Source organism: Octodon degus, unplaced genomic scaffold, assembly GCF_000260255.1.
Source record: "Octodon degus isolate 3935 unplaced genomic scaffold, OctDeg1.0 scaffold00101, whole genome shotgun sequence".
NCBI lineage: Eukaryota > Metazoa > Chordata > Mammalia > Rodentia > Octodontidae > Octodon > Octodon degus.
Genome location: NW_004524677.1, coordinates 5,873,769 through 5,897,385, shown reverse-complemented (window position 1 = coordinate 5,897,385; position 23,617 = coordinate 5,873,769). Strand labels below are relative to the sequence as shown.

Below are 23,617 nucleotides of genomic sequence, written 5' to 3'. Positions count from 1 at the left end.
AATTAAAAAAAAAAAAAAAAAAAAAAGAAAAGAAAATTAAAGCAGGGCTGGGGACATAGCTCGGCAGTCTAGGAGCCTGCCTGGCAAGCAGAAGGACCGAGGTTTGATCCCCAGGACCACAGACCACGCCAGCCCCGCCCCCAGGGCAGGCTGAGCCTGCCAGAGCCTGGGCGTGGTGGTGCATGCCGGCAATACGAGTGCTGGGGAGGCTGAAAGCAGGAGGAGCACCACGAGTCCAAGCTGCACAGTGAGACCCCGCAACAACCAAATACATAAAAGAAAAAAAAGATAAGAAAGGAAATTAGGCTTGGGGGAAGTTTACTAGAAGAGCGCTTGTCTAGCAGGTGCAGGCTGCTGAATACCATTCTCAGCATCCCAAATAAGAAAATTAGTGTGAATACAAACTGGAACAGCCTTTCTCGAGGCAATCTGAGACTACATATTAAACAGTCTAGTACCTATAGAAATCTGTTTTCCATTCTGTTTCTATAGACTTGTCTTAGTGAAGTAATATCAGATATGGTAACAAACAGGCAATATCTTAGCTGTGTGGGCAGCTGCAACAGAAATGTCAGTTCTCACAGCTTTGGAGAGTGGGCAAAGATAGTGGCCAAGGGTTCAATGTGGCGACCCACACCTGTAATCCCAGCATGTGGGAGGCTGAGGCAGGAGGATCACTAGAAGGCTGAGGCCCAACTGGGCTACACAGCAAGTCTAAGGCCATCCTGAACTAACTATATAGTGAGACCCGGTCTCAAAACCACAAAACAACAAAATGACGGTGGCCATTTCAGTTCGGGCTGAGAATTGTCCTCCTGTTTTTCGGATGGCCGTCTTCTTACCATGTCCCTCTATGGCCTGTCCTCGGCAGATGCAGTTTTCTCTTCCTCTTCTCCTCCCCCATCCCCCATTACCTCCCTTGATGACCTCCTATAAGTCCTTTCCCCAGATACGGCCACACTGCGGGTAAGAGGTCCAGCATATGCACAAGGGACACTAGCCAGCTCCAGGCAGACGGCATGTTAGTTACTCATTATTTGGGGCAGAAACATTTGGAAACAACCGAGATGCTCATCAGTAGGTAACCGAGCAAGGTATGGTGGGGTAGACACTCATGGAACAGAACAGAATGGTGGGAGATGCAGATGTAAAAAACCTATTCTTTAGGCTGGGAGTAGTATCACATTCCTATAATATGAGCTATGTGGGAGGCTGAGGTGGGAGGCCATAATATCAAGGCCAGCCTGGGCAACTTAGTGACTAACTACTTGAAAATAAAAATTAAAAAGGGCTAAGGATAGGGCTGGCCAGATAGCTCAGCGTACTGAAGTGCCTGTTTAGGCAGGCACAGGGGCCGGGCTTTGATCCCTGGTGTGCTGTGCTAGCCCCGCCCCCGGGGTGCAATGAGCTGGTGACTGAGACTGAGCATGGTGGCGTGTACCTGTAATCCTAGTGCTTGGGATGCTGAAAACAGGAGGGTTACTAGAAGTCCGATCTGTGTGGTAAGACTCTGTACACCCTGTAGTAAATACATTAAAAATAAAGTGGGGGCAAGGATATAGCCGGCACCCCTTAGGTTCAGCCCCCAGTGTGCTGGGGCTGACAAGTGACATGAATGCAGTTCATACCCTGATGCCTAGTGAGGGGCGCAGCACAATGCCCACCAGGCCTGGGTTGGAGCCGGAGCAGCAGCCCCTGCCAACAAAGCCAGGAACACAGACTGTTTATGTTGTATGGTTCCTTCTCAGGACTTGGACAGATGCACACATACAGAAACAAACAGAACCTAGGAACATAGCAGCAAAACAGCAAAATGGAAGCTGGGCATGGTGGCACATGGCTGTACTCCCAATGCCCGGGAGGCTGAGACAAGCAGATCATCCCAAATAGGAGGCCAGCCTGGGCTACATAGTGAGGTCAAGGCCAGTCTGAACTACACAGCCAGACCTTGTCTCAAAGAACAAAACAAACAAAATCCACCAATGTTAACTGTAGTGATCTCGGAACTAAAGAACTATGACCTTTTACTTTCTTCCTTACAATTTTTATTTATTTATTTATTTATTTATTTATTTATTTATTTTGACACCAGGGATCAAACACAGGACCTTGTGCTTGCCAGGCAGGTGATACACTGCTGAGCTATCTCCCGGCCCTATAGTTCCAATTTTGTTAAACATGTGTATCTTATATAATACAAAGGGCTAAACAATAAATTAATCATGTGTAGTGGGTTTAGTAGCAACCCCTCATATTTATTTAAGGTCCTAGACCCCTTGAACTTATAAATATGAGCTTATGGGGGAAAGGATCTGTAGAGATGCGGTTAAAAGTGAAGAGCCCGAAGAGGAGCTCATCCTGGACTCAGTGAGTCCTAAAGCTGACGACACCTCCTTGTAAAGGGAAAGGCTGCGCACACAGAGCTGAGCACCCGTCGCTCAGCTGCGTGCTGCTGGCAGCCACTGGAGCGGCAAGAGCAGTGTGCAACAGACTCTCCCCTGGAGTCTCCCTAGGAACAGACCTGCCCACGCCTCCATGACAAATGTCCTGTCTCCAGAACGGTGAGAAAACAAATTTCTGTGGCCTTCAGCCATCAAATTTGTGGACTTTATTATGGTAGGCCTAGGAGACTAATATACCACATAAAGATACAAAACTCATTCAACAGACACTAGAATACGCACAATTTTTACTTCTTTGAAATAAACTATAAAATAAGTGTGTGAGACTGTGCGTGGACAGGCACACGTGGATAGGTATACGTGTATTCCATTTTAATTCCTCTTGAGCAGATGCTCCGAACACAATGTGTCCCTAGCCAAGAGCCACAATACAGCGACACCCACAAGCATTCCCATCTCTAGGTATTCGTGTTTCTACACAGGTCTGTGGCCGAAAAACGAGTTACTCCCCAGCAGCTCCCAACACTCTTCCATACTTACTGATTCCTTTCTCTTTGGGAGCTATCTTCTCCAAGTCTTTTAACTGAAATACATCTTTCTGTTTAAAGGGGTAAAAGATAGAAGAAACAGATATTATTTTCTACTGTATATTTATACTTTCCATGACTATATTTATGAAACATATTAAAAACCTATGCCTGAGAGCCAGGGATATAGCTCAGTGGCACAGCACCTGCATGGCAAGTGCAAGGTCCTGAGTTTGATTCCTGGTATAAAAAACCACCTATAAACAAACAACCCTGTGCCTGAAAATAAACTGAGCAATAAAATCAGGCACTTTAAAACTAATGAGATTTTGTGATTATCTCATTCAACAATTTCCATAAAGCTTAAAATGGACAGACTTTTGCAGGAATATATGACTGAAGTACTTGGAGATCAGAAGAACAACAAAACCTATCTGCTATCTTAGTGCTGAAGCAGAAAAACTTGCTTGATTAGCTGGTAACGGGGCGGGGGGGGAGAGAAAGAAAGAGCGAGACAGACAGAACGAGCGAGCAATCTTTACTTAGAACATATCACACTATACAGATTTAGCAGTTCTAACTAAAAGTGAAGAAAAAAATTGCCAGATTTGTTTATATTTAAGGTCTCATGAAGTAGTTACACCTACACAACAGAAATTATACCTTCCATGACTGTCTCTGAATTTTTTTTTTTTTTTTTTTTTGTTTATATTTAAGGTCTCATGAAGTAGTTACACCTACACAACAGAAATTATACCTTCCATGACTGTCTCTGAATTTTTTTTTTTTTTTTTTTTGAGGGGGTGGGGGGGGGAGAACCAGGGACTGTACTCTGGCCCTTGAGCTTGCCAGGCAAGTGCTTATTCTAATGAGCCATCTTCCTGGCCTCCAGATGCAAAGGAAAACATGGAAAACTAGCGTGTATAGCCTAAGGAGGAAAATTTACACCGAATAGTTCTTTCTGTTCCTAATAGATGTGGCTTAACTGGGGAAAATAAGCTGGATAGTGAAAGGGAAATTATTTTAAAAGGTTAAAGTATTCAAATGGAACCTCTAATCCTCTTTCTTCTCAGTACTGGGGATTGAACTCAGGACCCTGTGCTTGCCAGGCATTTATTCTACTGAGCTGCCTCCCCATAATCCCAGCTCCCCAAGGAGTCTCCACACTGATTCCCACAGTGGCTGTGCCAGTCCGCACTCTACCAACAGTGCAGAAGGCTTCCTTTATCCCGCAGCCCACCCAGCATTTGTGATTATTGGCTTATTTCTTGATGACAGCCCTTCTTTCTGGGGTGAGATGGAATCTCAGTGTTGTTTTCATTCGCTTTCTTGAATGACCAATGATGTTGAACATCTGTTCATATATTTACTTGCTGTATGTATTTGTGCATCTGAGAAGTGTGTATTCATCCCAGATGCCCATTTTTGGATTGTGCCTTTGAATTTGAAGGGTGCAATTTCTTTCAATTCTTTGTATGTTCTACATAGAAGGCCTTAGAGGTCCCCTTGGACTCAGCTATCCCCTTCTGGGTATCTTCCTGGAGGAATTAGAAACATCATACTACAGTTATATACGTATACCTACATTTACAGTAGCATAATTTGTAATACCTGAATCTTTTAAACAACATAAATGACCATCAACATAGGAATGGATTTTAAAAAGTGGTCTTCTAATACAGGGGAATACTACTTAGCCATAAAGGACAGACTCAAGATATTTATAGGAAAATGGATGTAACTTCAATCATATTCACAAGTGAAATCAGACTCCCATATGTTAACATCACATCGTCTCTCTGGAGCGAGAAGCTGTACAACAGATACTGTGAAGTGGGAAGAAATTGTTCAAAAGCAAAGAGGACCTAATATGAGGAAAAAAGGAAAGGAAGGGAGGGGAAAGGAAAATATGACAAGATAGTCACGCCACCAGTTTCTCCTGGTTCACTGAAAAGTGTTTGTGCCAGTATAAATTTTATGCTCCTATTTTGTACTCTGAGCAACTACTTTGAAGACGATACATCATATATTATTATTATTCTCCTATCATTTTGTTATGAAATTTTTTCCATTAAAAAAGAATAAAGTATCAATAAAACTTTGAAAAGAAAAAAAAAAAGAATAAAGTATTCAGTAATTAGAACAGAAATATTGTGATTTTCTAAATATTTAAACGGAGAATACAAAAAATAGTAAAAAAAATCATTAAAAATAATACAGAATTTCACTACACAAAATGATAGGAATTCAACAATGGTTGTTATAGTGTATATTGTCTTCAAATTGGTTGTTCAGGTTTGCAGATATGACCCTAGAAGAATGGTCAAAAAATTATAAAAAATTAAAAAGAAAAAAATTTAAGCATTAGCTGCTCCTTTCAACAGGCCAGGAGAACTCAGCATACAGTTATCCAAGCTGCCCTACGTATGCACACACACATTTCTTCTTCCCTCTCTCCCTCCCTCCCTCCCTTCTCCTCCACCTAGCTGCTCTCCCGAGGAAGTTTCTTTCCCTTTCACAGTATCTACCACACCTTTCAGATTCTACTTACTCGGTCAGGTTCTTACGCTAGGGAGACGATATGGTGCTTACACATGTGGGTCTGATTATCTCACTTATGAGGATAGTCTCTAGTTGAATCCATTTACTTATAAAAGTCTCGAGTTTATCTTTTTTATAGCTGAGTAATACCCCATTTGATTATTTTTATGGAAATCTGGGACCTATTTATTCCAAAATCAAGTTTATTTAAAAGCAACTTCTACATAGGAAGACCCTGTCTCAACAAAACAAAACAACAAAATGAAAGCAACTTCAACTAGATGGAAATTAAATTTCTAATAAATTGAAAACTTCTGCTCCTCCAAATGGGCCCTGCTAAAAAACTGAAAAGACAATCATTCCCAGAAGAATATATTTGCAAAATAATACCTGACAGGGCTGGGGAGATAGCTCAGTGGAATAAGTGCTTGCCTGGCAAGCACAAGGTCCTGAGTTCTATCCCTGGTTCCATTAAAAAAAAAAATACCTGACAAAGGATTGGCACCCAGCATATACATAAAATATTCCTTTGAAATATGTCTTCAAAAAAGAACTGACAGATAAATAAAGGAAAGAGTGAATACAACGTGATAAAGCAAGCATACTTGTAGAGTTTAGGTGAAAACCTGTCTGAGCTCTGTTATATATTTGGACAATTCTTTTTTTTTTTTGCTCCGAGTGCCTTGAGGGCAGGTTTGGCTGGCTTGAGTTGTGGGGAACGAACCACAGCAACCTGAGCCTGACTGCTTTGTTGAAGCAGTGACTTAAAGAACTGAGCTAAGGGGCAGGCCCCCCTGTTTGGACATTTCGGTAATAATAAACTGTTCAAAACATTTCATCTTTCTACAATTAAGATTTAACTTAGTTTTCACCTAAGATTTAACTTTTCTTCATTATACCCAAGTTTTAATAAAAAACAAAAAAAAAACCTCTGTATTTAGAGAATGGAGATCATTTATTTCATTCAAGAAATAAGATACTCAAAGCTAACTATTTATGCTCTCAGGGAACACGTAATAACTTAAGACAACAAACAGACCTACTAATACATTTGAACAATCAGTCTCTTTACAAATATGTTAGTTTCCTCAGCAACAGAGCGTGAGCTTATTGAGACAACTGCAGATACACAGTGAGCAGGAAGAGTTGCAGACACCCCGGGCCGCTGGGCACCTAAAGGAGTTTGTGAAGAGCCGGGCTCCAAACTTAGTGGGCAGGCAGATGGCGCCACTTCAAACAATATAAATGGTGGCTCCTGGACACCTTTCAAGAAAGCAAGATAAGGAGATGAAACAGGCGGTTCCAGCATTAAAAAGTGTGTAAGATACAATGGAAGATTTATAGTTAAAATACGAGATTGTCATCCAGTGAAACCTAAAAATTATGTTTCACATAGATTATGTCATGTTAATTCACAAACCAACACTATGAGCTGGGTTCCATTATCAGCCTCTTTAATAAAGACAGGGAGACACAGAGAGGACTAGCAACTTCCTTAAGGTTACATAGTTATCAGGCAAAATAGATCCCAGAGAGTTATGATTTGTGTCTCGATGTCCCCCCAAAGCCTCCTGCGGTCCTGGGGCAGGCTTCTACAGTTTGTGGTTAATTCATGATCCAATGCTAAGATTATGGGTGTGAGTGCTGCACCCGTCCTGGGGCAGATAGTGTGTAGAGACAGAAGGAAGCGGGAAAGGCTTGCTAGCTGCCGCAGCTGGGGCTCCCTCATTTGCTTTTGCTGTTTTCCGCCATGAGAAATGGCTGCCCTCTGCCACGTGCCACTCTGCCTTGGAGCCAGCTGAATATGGACTGAAACCTCTACTAACTGAGCTAAATAAACCTTTCCTTCCTTCATTTTGGGTGTTGAGTATTTTGTCCCAGCAACGACAGAAAAGTAACTGAGCCACAGGTAAGTTCTCAGTCACGGAGTTAGGCTGTTCCTCCGGGTTGCGCTCCTCCTCGCCACAACCAGCACCCCAACTAGCAAAGGCTTCTCTTTATTACACAGGTAGCTTCAGACACAGACACACACGAGGGGCCACACCCTTAGGGTATGTCTGTCTCTTTTTCTCCACTTGCCATTCAAAGATTTGCGAAGGCAGCATTCAGAAAACTCAGCAAATGTTCACTGTTATTTTGTGCCTCAAAATAGTCTCGAAGGTTCTTTTTTTTTGGCGGAACCGGGGACCAAACTCAGACCCTTGCGCTTGCCAGGGAAGTGCTTATTCCACTGAGCCATCTCCCCGGCCCCTCCCAAAGGTTCTTACTCTTCGTGAGCTGTCACTATTACCAAGACTAAGTTTCAAAAAGATTTCAAGACTTCACACCTGAGGTGAGAGGCAACACGGTAGGTGGCACTCTTTGGGCTGCTCTTCTAATTTGATCCAAAATGTAGTATATGCTTTCTGGAGGCAGCTGAGCAAACAGACTATAAAGCAAATCCCACCTGCAATCTCACCACTCTTTACATTTGTGACTGTATGGCAAAATTTTTTTTTTTTTTTTTTTAGATTCTGCATTTTCTACTTAACATTACATCAATTTATCAACTTGTTTATGTTGCCACTTTTCCCCATCTTTTTTGAATCTATGTAGGATCCAAATAGCAGGCTGGGGCGATAGCTCGGTGGTCTAATCACCTGCCTGGCAAGTGCAAGGACCCGGGTTTGATCCCTGGTACCTCATGCTGTCCTGGCCACCTAAACCAGATATGGTGGTGCATGCCTGTAATCCCAGAGCTGGGGAGGCTGAGACAGGAGGATTACTGAGTCTGAGCTGCAATAGTGAGACCCTGTACCAAAAAAATAAATAAAAGATTTTAAAAGAAAAAAAGATCCAAATGCCCAGTGGGTTGGGACCAATAGCTTAGAGTTCTCACCAAGCAATATGCAATTGATACATTCAAGTCCCATTTAGACTCGAACCTGGAGTGCTCACTGTACAAAAACAAGGTAAGGACAGCAGGCTCCTGAGTCAGGTGCCTGGGTCTGCACCCTGGCTCTACCACAGACGAGGTGACGCCTAAACATATTTCTTCCTGGTGGCAAGCGCAAACATCTAGAACGAATTAAGAAGCCTGTGTGCCATCCTACATGTATTCTGCTTCAGCCAGATGGAAAAATGAGTAGAGGCGGTGTTTCTACACCTCCATCACGGCAAGGCCCTCTTTGGTTTGATCCTGGCGCAGTCACTTCTATGTCTGAGACCCAGCACTGGCTCCTTGGCGTCACAGGTGAAGAGAGCACTGCCTGCACTCACAGGGTAGGATGTAGTCAGAGGATGCACACTACGTGTGTGCACAGGATCGACACCTAGGCAGCGCCTGGTAGATGGAAGCTACTGTCAGCACCGCTCAGACAGGGGGAGACACGAGCTCTGCCTCAGAAACGTAATGTTGGGACCAGCACTTAGGGCAGTCTGAGCAAAGAGGAGCTACCAACAGCGTACATGGTTCTCCCAGACTCGAGCTCACGGGAACCACAAAGGTTGGCAGAATTTTACTCATCCTTCAAAACTTGGTCAGCACAGACCTCTAGCAAAGCAGAGACTATTAATATCGGATTACTTAACATGAAAGTACAAAATCCACCAACTGTAAAAATATATTTAACATGAAAATTACACAAAATATTAAACATTTTAAAACAACTTACAGTCTCAAAAAATATTTGCATCATGCGGGCTCTCTTTTCTTCTGCACTCAGTCCTTTTTTCTTTGACTGAAACACAAAAAAGGTAAATGCGGCCTTTATTAAATATGGGGTTTCAAACAGCATTACATGGAGTTTTACGCATGGTCTTACCTGCTATCAACAGGTTTGACACTCTCAGCATCAGGTCTCACATGTCATTTTAGCTATGTGTCAATCTCCATGACTTGGGAGATGTCATAGCAAGAAAAGTGATTAAGACAGCGCCTGGCACTCTACAGATATATATTTATAAAGTAAAGTACTGGTAAGTAACTATATTTACCTTGAAAAGGTTTATAAACTCTAAGAGTCACTTACATACAACTAATGAAGAGCTATAGGCAGAAATACCCAGAACAGAACAAATGAATTCCACCCTGAGGAAGAAGGGAGCCCAGAGGTGACAGGGGCTCTGGTCACCTGAGAGCCACTGAGGAGGGTGCCTTGGGCAGGCCACACAGGTGGGGCAAGAGCTCCAACAAAAACAGCTGTCTGCTGCTGTAGGAGTTGGTGTGGGGTGGCAGAGTAAAAAGAAGTGAGGAGATAAGAATGAGATCAGAGGTGACTGGAATGAGACCTGAGGCATCGCGATGGCCTGAGGCAAACGGTGGAAGGTTCACTGGGAGGAGAGTGGCTTCCATCCTACAATGGACAGCTATGGAGTAATTTCTAGCGCAGGGCGTATCAAGGTTAAAGGGCATCCTAGGATCATAATTGTGGTACTAACGTGAAGAGAAGGCTAGAGGAAGGGAAAGCCTATCCAGGCAGAAAAGCAGAGGCCACCTTGAAATGAGGGTAATCAATATATAGCTGGAATGTACAAATAATACATTTACCATTTATTATATATAAAATATATGTGCATATGGCTAAAATTCTACTTCTTTAAAAAAGAGCTAAATTTCAACTCAAAGATTTGCAGAAAAGAACAAACTCTAAACAGTGGAAGGCATCATCTCTAGCTCTCTAACACAGAATTCCACACCAATCTTCCTTCAGTGATCTGCATCTTAAGGATTTGATGGGACCTAGGAAAACAAACCATTTGTTTATAAAGCAGGCACAACAAAGACGAAGCTGTTCAACTAAAAACTCCACGGAAAATGGCCACCTATGACACACAGGAAAGGAAATCAGACGGCTATTCTGACTACATACTTTAGTGTGTGAGCCTATGAGTTCTCCACAGCCCAGCAACTCATTGCAATAGATGATCACATGTTTTTTGTAGTCTCATGAATAAATAATACTAAAAATTTGTCTTTCTCTCTTCATCCTCTTCCCACTCTCAAACACTGCAGTTCCTCAGGTTTAGCTGTGGATCCCCCACCTACACACCTCTTCTCTTTGCTCTCACCTGCTTTCGTGGCTTTAATCAACACTTGAGTTGAAGCCTCAAACCCTCCCATCCATCCCTGGGCGTGCTCCCGCATGTCCTCCGTCGGGACTTCCTGTCCCACACCTACACCCACATCTGCCATCTGGCTGTCCATCCCAGAGGTGCCGCAGTCATCCTAGGCTCCTTGTCTCTGACTTCCCTCCACCCAAGCACCCAGTTCTGCCAATTTCAGTGCTGACTGCTTTTCTCCTGTCCTGCCACCACTCTCCTGGTTCAGAGCTTCATTACCTAGGCCAGCAACACACTTCCAGTCACCTCACTGGGACACTGTCTCACCTCCACATTCACCTTTCACACTGTGAACTGAATCTGACCATCTATCCCTTGCCCTTGCTGTGGCTCCCAACCACCAGAAGTATCCACGCACTTCTTGATGGTACAGAAGGCCTTCTATCTCCTCACTGCAACCTGCCTGTCTCAGCCACTCTTCACCTCAAGTTCTGCCATAAAATAGCATGAGCTAAGCAATTTGGGTTGTAATTTGAAGACTCCCTTCTATTAAAAGCAAGTTCTACCTTCTGTGCCTTTTAAAAAATGCTGTTCCTCCACCTAAAACTGGTTGTTTGTGTACTCAAATTTCAGAATGTTGCCAAAGGCCCTGTCAGGGATGCTTTGCGCAGAGCTTCCCAGAGCCCACAGGCTAAGCCTGCTTGAGGGACACACTTTCATCAAATCATTTACTACACTGAGATGAGTTTCCTTATTTCTGCTCAGCGGACAGAAACACTCCAGAATATGAAATGCTTTAGCCTTCCCTGGCCTTAGTGAACCAGGTTACACAGCTGGCCCAAATGGTAGGTGTCCTCAGCCCTAAGAGCAGAGGCTGCTCAGGCTCCCAATCCTGCCCCACTGCCACAGTACTTATGTGGGATGAATTAACAATGGGAAATCTGTGGTAACTACCCACTGCCTTGCTTGAGGAAAAAACTGAGAGAAATCTCAGGTAGGCAAGCTCCAGGAAACGGCATAGACCTGTTCACTAAACCTAGGGCTCAGAGCTAGACTCCAGGACTACTTATCCCTCTCTCTTCATCTGGGCCTCCAGTGGGATCTGGAGATCAAGCATGAGTTGCATCCCTTGGTAGCTGGTTCCTCGGTGCATTTCTCCATTCCAGGGGGTCTAAAATTACCATATATTAGAATCACTTCAGGTGCTTTTTCAAAAATATGGGAGCCCAAGCACATCCTGTATGAACCAGGCATGTGTATTTTAGCAGTCCTAAAATATGAACTTAATATTCTAAGGCATTTTAACTGTGCCCATGACTTGCGAATTATTTTTCCCTCAAACTAAAATCTGGATGACCTTGGGGTTCTACGGGGGCAGTAAAATCCCTAAGTTAATTTGACTAGGACAACTTTGGCAGTGTAGTAAAGGCCCCTAGCACTTTGGGAGCATAAACAGTTTCCGGAAAGCCCCTTGCACTCCACCCTGCTGGCAGAGGCAGGCAACAGTAATGGGAGTCTAGCATCCCAGGGCATAGTTTTGGGGAAACTCTCAACATTCAGCAGCTTACAAAAACAACCCAAGAAATGCAGCTGTACACGTAGTGCTTTCAGACTGCCTTACTCTCCAATCCCTTTTATGACCAGATAACTTCTGTTACTACTTGCAATAGGAGTATTATGGCCAGAATTAAAGACTATAAAAGGATGTTGTATTACTATCTGCATTTTAAAACTTTCAAGAAAAAAATGAACAAGGATTTATTTAGTGGTTTTTTTTTTTTTTTCGGAACTGGGGATTGAACTCAGATCCTTGCGTTTGCCAGTCAAGTGCTTATCCTACTGAGCCATCTCCCCGGGCCCCATTTAGTGCTTATGACTAGGAAAACTACTCTCATAGTGTGTGAGTCAAATTAGTAAGGAGGTTAGAAACTTGGCCTGAAGACTATGATGCTTCTTGATTAACCCAAAAAATTTAAAACACTTTAAAAACCTCACCTCGGGCTGGGGAGATATCTCAGTGGTCTAAGGGTCTGCCAGGAAAGTGCAAGTAATGGGTTTGATCCTTGGTATCCCATGCTGTGCTGGCCCCATGGCCCCACCCCGGGCACGCCAAGCCAGCCACAGAAACCAGGTGTGGTGGCACACACCTATAATCCCATTGCTGGGGAGGCTGAGACAGGAGAATCTCTAGGAGTCTAGGAGCTGCTTAGTGAGACCCTGTTAAAGAAAAAAAAAAAGGTCTTGGGTCTAAGGAGTTTAGAGTTTATAGAATTCCTAGTACTACCTTTGTTGGTCAATTACAATAAAACTTCGGAAAAAAAAAGATGTTATCTGCTACCCTGAGTTACACTTCTCCAATTCCAAAAATATGACTGAACTCACAAGTTTACCCAAAAAAACAAATCAAAAGTTAACTGACAATGAAGAAAGAGGGTAAAAATCTGTCTTTTACCAACATCACACTAATCTTTCTCGATCAGGTACCTGAAGAGCAAGTACTTATCTAAGAAGTTTTATTTGTCTCAGATTCCCTAAAGCAGATGCATCTCTATGGAGACGCAGCAGCACGTTAAATCATGCACTATCAAGGAGATAACGGTGCACAAAGACGAGCTAGGAGCAGGAAGCGACGCGGTGCGCAGACCTCAGCAGTCAGCTACATTCGGCGCCAACGCTACACGGCGCCATCTGCCAAGCACCAGCAGCAGACCCGTTTGAAGCCTGAGGCGGTGGCTTCTTGGACCATCGTCTGCCCAGGTGACTGACTGTGTTGGTAGTTTAACCACAAAGCAGCCGTTTTCAGTTAAAACACAGCTGGGCGGGTGTCTGCCTATAAACACCGCGCCCCAGGCCCCCGTCCACCCAGCTAACTGGAGGAATTAAAACCCCAGCTCCCTTTCATCACTGATTTTTTTCTAACTGAAGCAGAAAAAACCCGGCACGCTCTGCGGGTTGGAAACGCTGTGGTGCGCAGAGACCTCAAGGGCTCAGCCTGGCCGCGCGGCGGGACTCGAGCCCGGGCCGGGAGGCCGAGCCCCGCCAGCCGCGCGCGAAGGGAAAGCGCGGCCTTCGCAGCAGCCGCCCGGCCCCTCCCCGTGGCGCTGGGGGGCGGGGGGAATTGATGCAGGGCTCCTGGCAGGGGACGCCCAGGCCGCGGGCACAGATGCGGGCCGCCCGGCAGGGGACGCCCAGGCCGCGGGCATAGACGCGGGCCGCCCGGCAGGGGACGCCCAGGGAGCGGGCACAGATGCGGGCCGCCCGGCAGGGGACGCCCAGGCCGCGGGCACAGACGCGGGCCGCCCGGCAGGGGACGCCCAGGGAGCGGGCACAGATGCGGGCCGCCCGGCAGGGGACGCCCAGGCCGCGGGCACAGACGCGGGCCGCCCGGCAGGGGACGCCCAGGGAGCGGGCACAGATGCGGGCCGCCCGGCAGGGGACGCCCAGGCCGAGGGGCGCGGGGCGGGCCGCGCGCAGACCTGGAGCCCCGCGAGGGAGGCGAGGCCGGCGTTCCGCGCCGCGCGCAGGGGACCAAGCAGTCCCGGGGCGCGGCCTCGGCTCTTACCATGGCGCGGAAGCCGGGCCTTCCGGGGACCCGGAGAAGGCCTGCGTGGGCGAGGAGCGCGTTTGATTTTGGCGCCAATCGCTCGGGCGGAGCAGCGACGGAAGCAGCACAGCGCGCGGCGACCCCTGGCGGCTCCGCAGAGCGCCGAGCGGGAGGAGGGGCGGGGCCCGCAGGGGGCGGAAGGTTGAGCTGGGGCCCTGGTGGGGGGCGGGGCTTGGGGCGAGTAGTGGGCGGGGTCATGGACGAGGTGCGGCCACGTAGGGGCGGGGTCTGTCCCTGCCCGGGCCTGGATTGGACGGAGGGTGAGGCCTGAGTGTGGGCGGGGCCTACGGGTGGTCCGGTGCGCCGGTGGGCGGAGAAGAGTAGAGCCCTCGTTTTCGCTCGGGCCTTCGCTGTCTGACCTAAATTTGGACTAAGACGTACAAGGCTTGGCTGCGGGGGAAGAAACCGCTGCCTTGGCCGCCCTGACCCTTTCTCTCCTAGTCACTCCTGCTTCTCCCATGCGACGATCCCCTGCTTTTTCAGCTTTAAAAAGCTGTCCTATGCTTGATTTTCCCCTTAGATTTATTTTTAAGTAGCCACAATGATTTTAAAACCAGAAGGGTTGAAAACACACTACCTGGGCCGGCAAAATAGCTCGGCGGATCAAAACGCCTGCAAGCAGACTCAGGAACCGCGGTTCGATCCCCAGGGCAAGTGGAGACTGGGGCGATTGAGACTGGGCATGATGGCGCGCTCCTGTAATCCCAGCTCTTGGGAGGCTGTAAACAGGCGGATCACTACGAATCCAATCTAGTAGTGAGACCCTGAACACCCTGTAGACCCTTCCCTAAAATACAAAAAAAAAAAAAAGCAAGAAAAGAAAATACACTGCCTGATGATAGCTATCATGATAGTAAAACTAAACAATGGCGTCTAAAAAGGTATTTGCAGACCTTGTTGCTTCTTACACAAGCAGGAGAGTGCACCGAGTTCCAATCAGTTTTTCCTGAAGTGCACAGGACAGGATTCTGAACTAGCAAATTGATAACCAAAGAATATGTTTAATATGCACCGGAGAAAATATTACACATAGTATTGTGTATTTTCATACACTGGCCATCATATGGCCAAAGTATGTGTTTATGTCAGTTTAAAGAAAAGAATTACTGCCCTGGTGACATAGCCGAGACGTTTGTGGGCGGTCTCATCTTACTGTCCTGAGATTACCTTGTGTCTTTCGTCCCATCACCTGGAGCACTCTTCTTTATCCTTTAGATAGTTCAGCTGTTGACTCTGGGAATCCTGTCTCCCAGTGCCGCCTAAAGAGTGGTCTCAGAGACCACAGAAGGCAAAAGGCTTCTGCTTGTTTCTTGCTCCAGGCCCCATACATTGTGCAGCTGTCTTTATCATATTCATCTGTCTCATCCCAGTAGACCAGAGTTCTATGCCAACAGGGACTTCCTTGTTTACTGCTATTTTCTACTAGCTAGAACAGTAATGGAACGTAGTGTGCCAACAAGTATTTGTTAATGCCCCCACAGAAAAGTAGCTCACGGTAGTCCAAGTATCTGGTCTGTCTGACTGGACTGTAAGCTACTGGCCAGTGCAGGCTTCACTACTCGCCTTTGTGTGCCTTGTGCTTACCCGAAGGTCTAGTGTCCACAGGCACCTGCAGTTGTTCAGGGCCTCAGCAAGGAGAGAAAGAGCAGTGGCTTGACGGAGGCTTGGGTGTCGATTTGCCAGCTGCCTCTCCACTCAGGCGGCAACAATCTGCAGCTCTGGTTCCTCTGCGCTAGAAAAGGGCACTCTAGCTTTATATGGCATGTGTTCCCAAGGGGTCACCTGAGATACATTATATTGATATGCAGGCCAAATGGCCTGTGAGGTGTTCCATCCAGTCTCTGAGTCTGAAAACCTGCAAAGAACCCTCAGCAGCAAGGGTAACTCTAGGGTTGAATAAGAAAATTGAAGGATTCGGGAACATTACTGTAGGCTGGGGAGGCAGCTCAGAGGCATAGTTCTTGCCTGGCAAATGCAAGGCCCTGAATTTGATTGCCAGTACCCCCCATAATAGTATTAATGTTCCCAATTAGTTATCAGTAATACTATGTTTGGACTTTGAAAACTTAGGTTGTTTTCATCTTTCTATTTAAGGCTTAGATCATCTTTGTCAGAATTCCAATATCTATTGATGTGTTTAGCCCTCTAAAAAATAAAGAAACCCTTCATTATTCACAAAGGATACTTTACCATTCAACGTAAAGTGACAGTGTGTTCTCGCCCAAATTCTTTAAACTGAATTTTAGGGTTTATTGCACCATAGCAAATACAAATCAGAATCTTAATTATTTAAAAGTCGATACATCAGGAAAAATAAGTTGCATGCAAATATGTAAACATGCAGAGCAAGCCAATGACTTGCTCACAATCATCAAAAAGCTGAGATTCCTTTATGGGAATACAAAGAACAAGTCCAGACACCAGTCAGAATTGTGGGAAAGACACTGGCCTGTAGACAGGGCCTCTAAAATGGCAACTTTGACATTATGAATAGAGATTATATTTAAGAAATGTTTACTTGAATTTGAGAAAGACTGTGGAAAACTGAGCAGTGGGCTTTTCCAGAGATTGAATGGCCAGAGAACTGCACAGATGTGCCTGAATGGTTGGAGTCCTGTTTGAAATGTGCCACCCACAGCTTGATGAAACACTGAATTGTTTATTGGAATGAATTCCCTGTAATTAAATTCTGGGGCCTAAAGATAATGTTGTTAATGAGGTCCCTCTTGAGTTTTTCCCTTGCTTTTAGTATGTCCACAACACCCGCCTGAGTCTACATCTTATGATCCTTCAAGGGTGATAAGGACAGTGTTTTTTAAAATCCATTTTTATAACTTTCTAAATATACATGGTATACATATGTTAGGGATTCCCAAATTCTTGTTGAAGATAGAGTCCATACATGATGAGCGATGCAACAATTTTACTAAACTTTTTCTCACTAATACAGACAGTTTGACTCAGGTATTGCTTGCTCTCTTGCACATATTCTAGAACATTCCTACAATCCACTTCACTCAGGGGAACCATCTGTTAAATAATCATTCACCCTAGATAAGGAGAAAACAAGCTTTATTGTAATGATTTGAGATTTTGTGCATGGTAAAGATACACACATGAATCTTGTTTCTCCTATGTTTCAAGACAGAATTAAAGTTTTATTGTAGACTAAAGCATCCAAAATACTGCAGTACATATGTAGCTACGAACATACAACACTTTGATGCACAGCATTCATTCTCTTCTTTAAATAGGCAGTCAGCATTTGGATTCATAAAAGAACAAATGATGAGAATATATCAGTATCAGTGTCAAAGAGCGCAAAGACTTAAGGGTTCACAAAACATATGAAACAGATTTATAAAGATGGAATGTAAAAAAACCGAAAAAGAAAACAAAGCAAAAAATCTTCATAATCGTACATAATATCCAAAGGCTTAGAACTGAGAATGATAGAAAGAATTCTACTACAAGAACACCCTCTGATGATGACAGAACATTCCAATGTCATAAAGCAAAAGCATTGAGTTTAAGGCTGTGTTGCTTTCAAAAGTTAATGGAAGTGCTGTACATTCATTGGAACAACAGCCGATTTATTAATCTATTCTATAATATTAATTAATAGCTTTCATACATTCTGCACAAACAGACCACACAATCACTGCCACACAATTCATCTTTAAAAGTTTTTAAGATTAGCATCATGATTTGTAGCTTTCTGTCATTTAAAACGAAACAAAAATTATTTATTTATATCAAACAAATCTTTAATGGGCACTTAAGTTTCCTTTATGGCAATACTAGATATTCCTAGTTATCAAAAATATTAAAGTAATTGTAAAGTTTAAAACCCTGCAACATTTACAGAAAGCAATAGTATTAAGACTTTTTCCATTTTAAGCAGGATTAGGTAAGGTTTGCATCCAATGGTTTCAACTTCCTCTTCTCTGGCAATGTCTTGTTTTTTGACTCTTCAACTAAAAACGCTTCTCTCTTTTCATAAGCTGGTTAATAGAGAGGAAGAGAGTTCGAGTGTATGAAACCCTTCTTCTTGCTTGAAGTAATTCACAAGATTAGCTGATGTTGACCTGCTAGTTCCTCAAATTGACCCGGAAGGTGCTACTACCAAAACATCGGTGGCCCTCCTTCAGTGGAAGGACCCCTGAACCCTTGCCAGTGTACTGCCATTCCAGGTAATTCCACGGGAAGCCATACCCTGTATTCAGTAATGGAAGCGAGTGTGCAATAGTTGCAAGGATCTAGATTATTTATTTGCTTTAATCTAGTCATAGACTAAATGAAAATAAGGAAACTTACTTAGTTATGGGGACTAAAGTTTCACCAAAATACTATGTACCATTTAAAAAATGGCCCAAGAGTCACAAAGGCTTTTTGTTCATGTGTTTCCTTCCAGGTGGTCACGTGGCGCCCCACCTACCTTCCCGTGGCCAGCAGGGGAGGTTTGTGTTGGGAGAGGACACACTGTCACTGACCTTGAAATTCTAACTGGTAATATTTTGCCGGAAGTGCCCAGGAGAAATCTGAATGAGTATTTTTTCAGCGCTACTTATCATGAATGTACCACAGGTTCTATACACTTGACAAAGAAATCAAACAATAATGGTAGCCCAGAAAAAAAGCCACTTACTTTAATATCCTTCTCAGTTTACCAGAAACCATTTTATAGAATGTGACAAAATTTCACCTCAATCTTGTCTTATTTGTATCTTATAAGCAGCACTTTCCCCAAAAATATGCTTACCAAGAAATACAGTAAATGCACATATGTATTCAGATGGGAAATGTTATCTATAACACACATGATTACATATGTTTGGGGAAAAAGTATAATATTTCCTGGAGCGCCCATAGCATGTGTTTTAATAAGAGATGGTGGAACAGACCCAAACCAAGCCATCTAGTCCTTTATTCCAATTTGTGACGTGTAAAGAGAAGAACAGCTTTGTGTTCAACCTATTACTAAGATTTCTAGTCTGATATGATACAGTGGCTGATTAGCTTATAGGTTTAATTTCTAAGTTCATAAACATTTGAATTTGAAAAAAGCTTCTTTAGGTAAACTTGTTTTAAAATTAAGGGTTAAGAACACAGCTCAGTGGGTAGAGTACTTGCCTAGCACGCATGGAAACCTAGGTTCAATTTCTAGCACCAAAGAAAAAGAAAAAGTCTGTGACAATCTAATGGAAATGCATCTCTACTCGTGAAAGCAAACTATAATTTAACCAGTTTAAAAAAGTTTTCTTTTAAACAGCCCAAGGATTATCAAGGATCCATCCTATCTTTCAGGCAGAACATGAGCAAGTTGCAAGATGTAATTTCTTCCCCAGAGTGTGAGGTCCAATTTTTTAAATTCTAAAAATTAGAATTGGTAAATTTGATGACTTTATCACAGACAGGCTTTTATATTTTAAAGTCTACGTATATAAAAAAAAATACTAAACCTAAATGTTAATCTTCCTGAAAAAAATTTTTCAGTTTCTGATTTGGGCATAATAAATTTAATAGAGAACTGGAAGTAGCTAGACTTCCCTTCTAAATCTTACAAAGTTTTATATAGAGAATGACTGCATTTTCAGTCAATAAGCAATAATTGTCACATTCATATAATAATAGGTACAAGAAATGCTTTCTTATATACAGTTCTAAGGTGCTTTCACTGAAAAAGATCACAAGTCATTACTGAAAATATCAAACGCAACCCTGTATTTGGTATAACTGAGTAGAAAATTAAACAGAGGAAATAGACCGAAGCTTCTTGTACAGTATCAATGACAGGTGAACAACTGTCCGAATTGTTAACAGGCCTCAAAATGCATTTAGAAATTAAATGCAATTCAACGTTCCATCTTCCTTTTTTCTTTTCTTCTTTGTTTTCTTCCTTCAAAAGCACAGAAAACCATTTTCGGACTAAACGTCAGCCACCATCATTCTTTCTGGAAAATGGGCAAAAAAATTAAACCTGCCTTAGGGTTTGCTCCTCGAGGGTGGGTTCACTCCTCGAGGGTGGGTTCAAGCTCCATTGGTAAAGGAATGGGCTCAAGAATGGCTAGATAATGCTTCTGTCTTCCACAGTGCTGCCTATTTCAATACTCCAAAGATTCAGCTATATATATATATAGGCATATATTATACATTCTATCTTACCCTAACCATGTGTACATAGTTCCTTATACCTCTACTAGTCATTTAGCAATGATAAATAACCATGACATGCCCTTACCTGTAATGCTCTCGGGATAACAGAACTTTGGTAACACTTGCTCTCTAAGGGGAAATCATGAATCAATCACATGCCTTTGGTTGCCACCATCAGTCCTCCAAAGGGCTCCTTATGGCTCTCTGTCCTAGGATCCTGGTGTCCTACTACATGTGCTGACATTCTGCAGGAGGTAAAGCTTTCGCTTTCATGAAGTGGAAGAGGAAAGACACGTGAACACATGGCACATCGAATGGACTTTTCCCAGTAACATCCCAGGATGTTAATCCGGAGCTTTTCATCCAACACAAGGTAGCATTTCTTTTTGTAACAAATTTTCAAAGCGTCAGGAATTTCAGGTTTCCCTGAAAATGGACTTCGTTTCTTGATAACAAGGTGAGCAGGAAAGGTGAAAAGAATAAACAGAGATGATCTTGATCTAACCCTGAAAGGTTAGGAAATTTGCATTGATTCTTAAGTGCTCAACTCGAGAGGGGCCCACTGCTCGGAGCTGAAAGGATTTTGCAAGACAGCCTTAAAGTAATTCATATGCAGTCACTGATAACCCAGAAATGTCACAAGAGTAACACCTATTGCTAAAGTGAGGTTAGAAGCTTCCCTCGGTCCTGTGACCTAGGTAAAAAAAAGTATGTAAGGACAACAGATTCTGTTTTTGGAAGCTCTGCACAAAGGTGCCCATTCACAGGATTAACAAGTATCTTTACATATGCTAGGATTTATTTTACTGTTTGTTTTGCAAAATTAGTTGAACTACATAAATCCCTGTCCTCTAAGCCATAGTTCACAGGTGTAAAACTTTGCAGCTTTCAAAGATTCAGAAGAGCTGTTTGTTTGTTTAAATCCTAAAGGTGAATTCTAGAAACTGGATAAGGAGTTTTTAAATAAATTGTTACATTCAGAAATAACCTTGGAAAGTTCACCAAAGATTCCTTCTAGCATGAAAAGTCTGGTTCATAATCTGGTCCCATGTCAAGAAATCCATTCCAGTATAGTGCAAGACCTTCAGAAGGGGTGTCCAGCTGGAGGCTGTTACTGTAAGTATCGGTAGACTTTGAAACAATGGTTTCCAGAGTCTGCAACTACAACATGACCATCTGAGGTTAGAGCCAGGCCTTGGGGGCCGTAGAGGGGGTCAGCAGATGTGTTAATGTAGGATAAAAATGATCCACTCCCATCAAAAACCTGTAAAAGTGACAAGTCAGAGCATTAGAGAGGTAGGTTGTAATATGCTGAAGTGCATTAGGAAACTGGGGACACCAACGTCCATCTAAAGGCACGTAAAGAGCCCCCCAGGTTTGCTCAGCTATGGCCGTACACACAACTCATCCCTCCACTTCTGCTTTCTCACCTCCAGCTCCTGGCCCAGAGTCACCAAAACAGCATGCCTGGGCCACCAGGTCACACCCTGTTCCTACAGTGGTCACGCAGAGGCTGGGTGGAATGGTCCTCGCTGGAGCTTGGAAAATGAATGCCTTTTAGTTCTCATGCTAAGCCTTCTTTCCTTCCAGCCTCTCAACCCCTTTTCATGCCCAATTTTATGGGAGAAAAAGCAGCAGCTAAACCATAAGAGAATGACCCTGAAACGTAACATGCTGCAACAAAATTGAGATGTCTTTTTCCATTTTGAGAAAAAAAAGGTGTAAGAAGTCCGTGGCTCCACATGTGTGTTTGGAGAGGAAATGGTCTCTTTGTGGTCTATTTGCTTCTACTGTGAAAAAATAAGAGGGAAACATCCAGGTCCACACACTTGTCCCCCTTCCTGAGGTTCTGCTGTTTCATTGAACCCCTTTGTTGGCCTGTGTGGGGTTTTAAAGGCAATGTCACTGGGTAGGTCCTACAAGGGCGTGGCTTAGCAGCTGCAGTCCTCTGTGGACCTGCTTTGAGCTCAGCTCCCTGCCTGGCTTCTGGCTTCTGGCAACACCAGACCCTCGGGCCTCCTCATGAGACACAGAAGTCTTTCAATGCATGCGTTTGTGGGAATCAGTAAACAAGGTAAACATGGTGACGAAATCAAAGCCTTCTGGGTTGTATCTGTCGCCTCAGTCCTCCTGCTGAGAAGCAGTTGCCTCTGTCTAATTTCAATGGATGAGCATGGCTGCCCTCACACTGAAGGCCCCTAGATGTAGCTGCGCCCTGCGGGTCCCTGGTGCATGGAGGGGAGGGGCGCCACTGCCAAGAGCGTGGTGGCATCCACGCAGGTTCAAGCACAGAGAACCCGGGGCAAGAGCTTCCTTACAAGAGTCTCTCTTATTGTTTTCTGTATACAGTGTAAATCTTTGGGGGTGGGGGTGCAGGGAGCGCCGTGGGTTGAACCCGCGGCCTTCACACTGAGCTACATCTCCAGCCCTTCCGATTCTTTATTTTCAGGTCTTGCTAAGTCCCTACATGCCCAGGCTGGGCTCAAAGGTGTGATGTTCCTGCCTCGGTCCCACAGGTGTGCACCATCACGCGCAGCTGTGTACAACTGAGACTTTTATGCAGCTGGGATCACTTTGGCAGCCTGGCAAGCTACAGACCCCATCTCAGAATTGTGCTGTGATGCTTCCCCTAACCCTAGAATGCAACCAATTTTATTAGCTTTTAATATTCAACCATAATCCCAAATGCCATCCATGATACCATTATTCCCAAGCCATGAAGGCAAATTCACCATCATTAATAAAATGTTTTTTAATTAGCTCTTTATTTTGAGGTACTCATACACTTGCAGGAACTTGCAAAGGTAATGGAGATTCCCTTTATCCTGCACCCGGTTTGAGTCCACGTTCACCTCTTCTACAATGACACCACCACATAAAACCCCACACATTCACTTTTGAGATGTATAAAGCCAGCAAGTCGTTTTATCATGTGTGTGTGTGTGTGTGTGTGTGTGTGTGTGTGAACGTCCTCATGTCACAATCGACACTATCCCATCATCACAAAGCTCCCCCCAGCGAACCCTTGATAGTCACACTGGCTCCCCATGCTCCCTCCCACCATAACCTTTGCTACCCAACACAAACTATTTTGCTCCTCTATAATTCTGTTACTCTGACGGCATCACATAGGTGGAATTGTACACTATGTGACCTTTGCAAAGTGGCTGTCTCCACTCAACAGCATGCTGGAGACGCACCTCGGTTGTTCATGTGCTACTAGTCATGAACTAGTGTAGTATGGAAATACTACACTTTAGCCATAAACCAAGTGCTGGCAAGGTTGGCGGTTTTCAGGTTTTGGCAAATACATCTACAAGCAATAATGTACAGCTTCTGCGTGGGCA

General features: G+C 44.1%; 2 protein-coding genes across 11 annotated transcripts in view; both read right to left on the bottom strand.

Moving 5' to 3' along the window:
- Positions 1–14,204, bottom strand: part of Mnd1 (meiotic nuclear divisions 1) — a 69,158-nt gene extending 54,954 nt beyond the window's left edge. The window contains exons 1-3 of the mRNA XM_004638700.2: positions 14,073–14,204; positions 9,124–9,189; positions 2,943–3,000 (exon numbers count right to left, since the gene is read on the bottom strand). Of these exons, the coding sequence (XP_004638757.1) occupies positions 2,943–3,000; positions 9,124–9,189; positions 14,073–14,075 (127 nt within the window). The 5' untranslated portion in view covers positions 14,076–14,204. The remainder of the gene's footprint in view (positions 1–2,942; positions 3,001–9,123; positions 9,190–14,072) is intronic.
- Positions 14,205–20,018: 5,814 nt separating this feature from the next.
- Positions 20,019–23,617, bottom strand: part of Trim2 (tripartite motif containing 2) — a 167,275-nt gene continuing 163,676 nt past the window's right edge. For 9 of the 10 annotated variants that reach the window (XM_023723642.1, XM_004638699.2, XM_023723648.1 and 6 more), the window contains exon 12: positions 20,019–21,534. In XM_023723642.1, coding sequence (XP_023579410.1) covers positions 21,382–21,534 — 153 coding nt within the window. In that variant the 3' untranslated portion in view covers positions 20,019–21,381. The remainder of the gene's footprint in view (positions 21,535–23,617) is intronic. The other variant, XM_023723647.1, reaches the window with a different exon arrangement.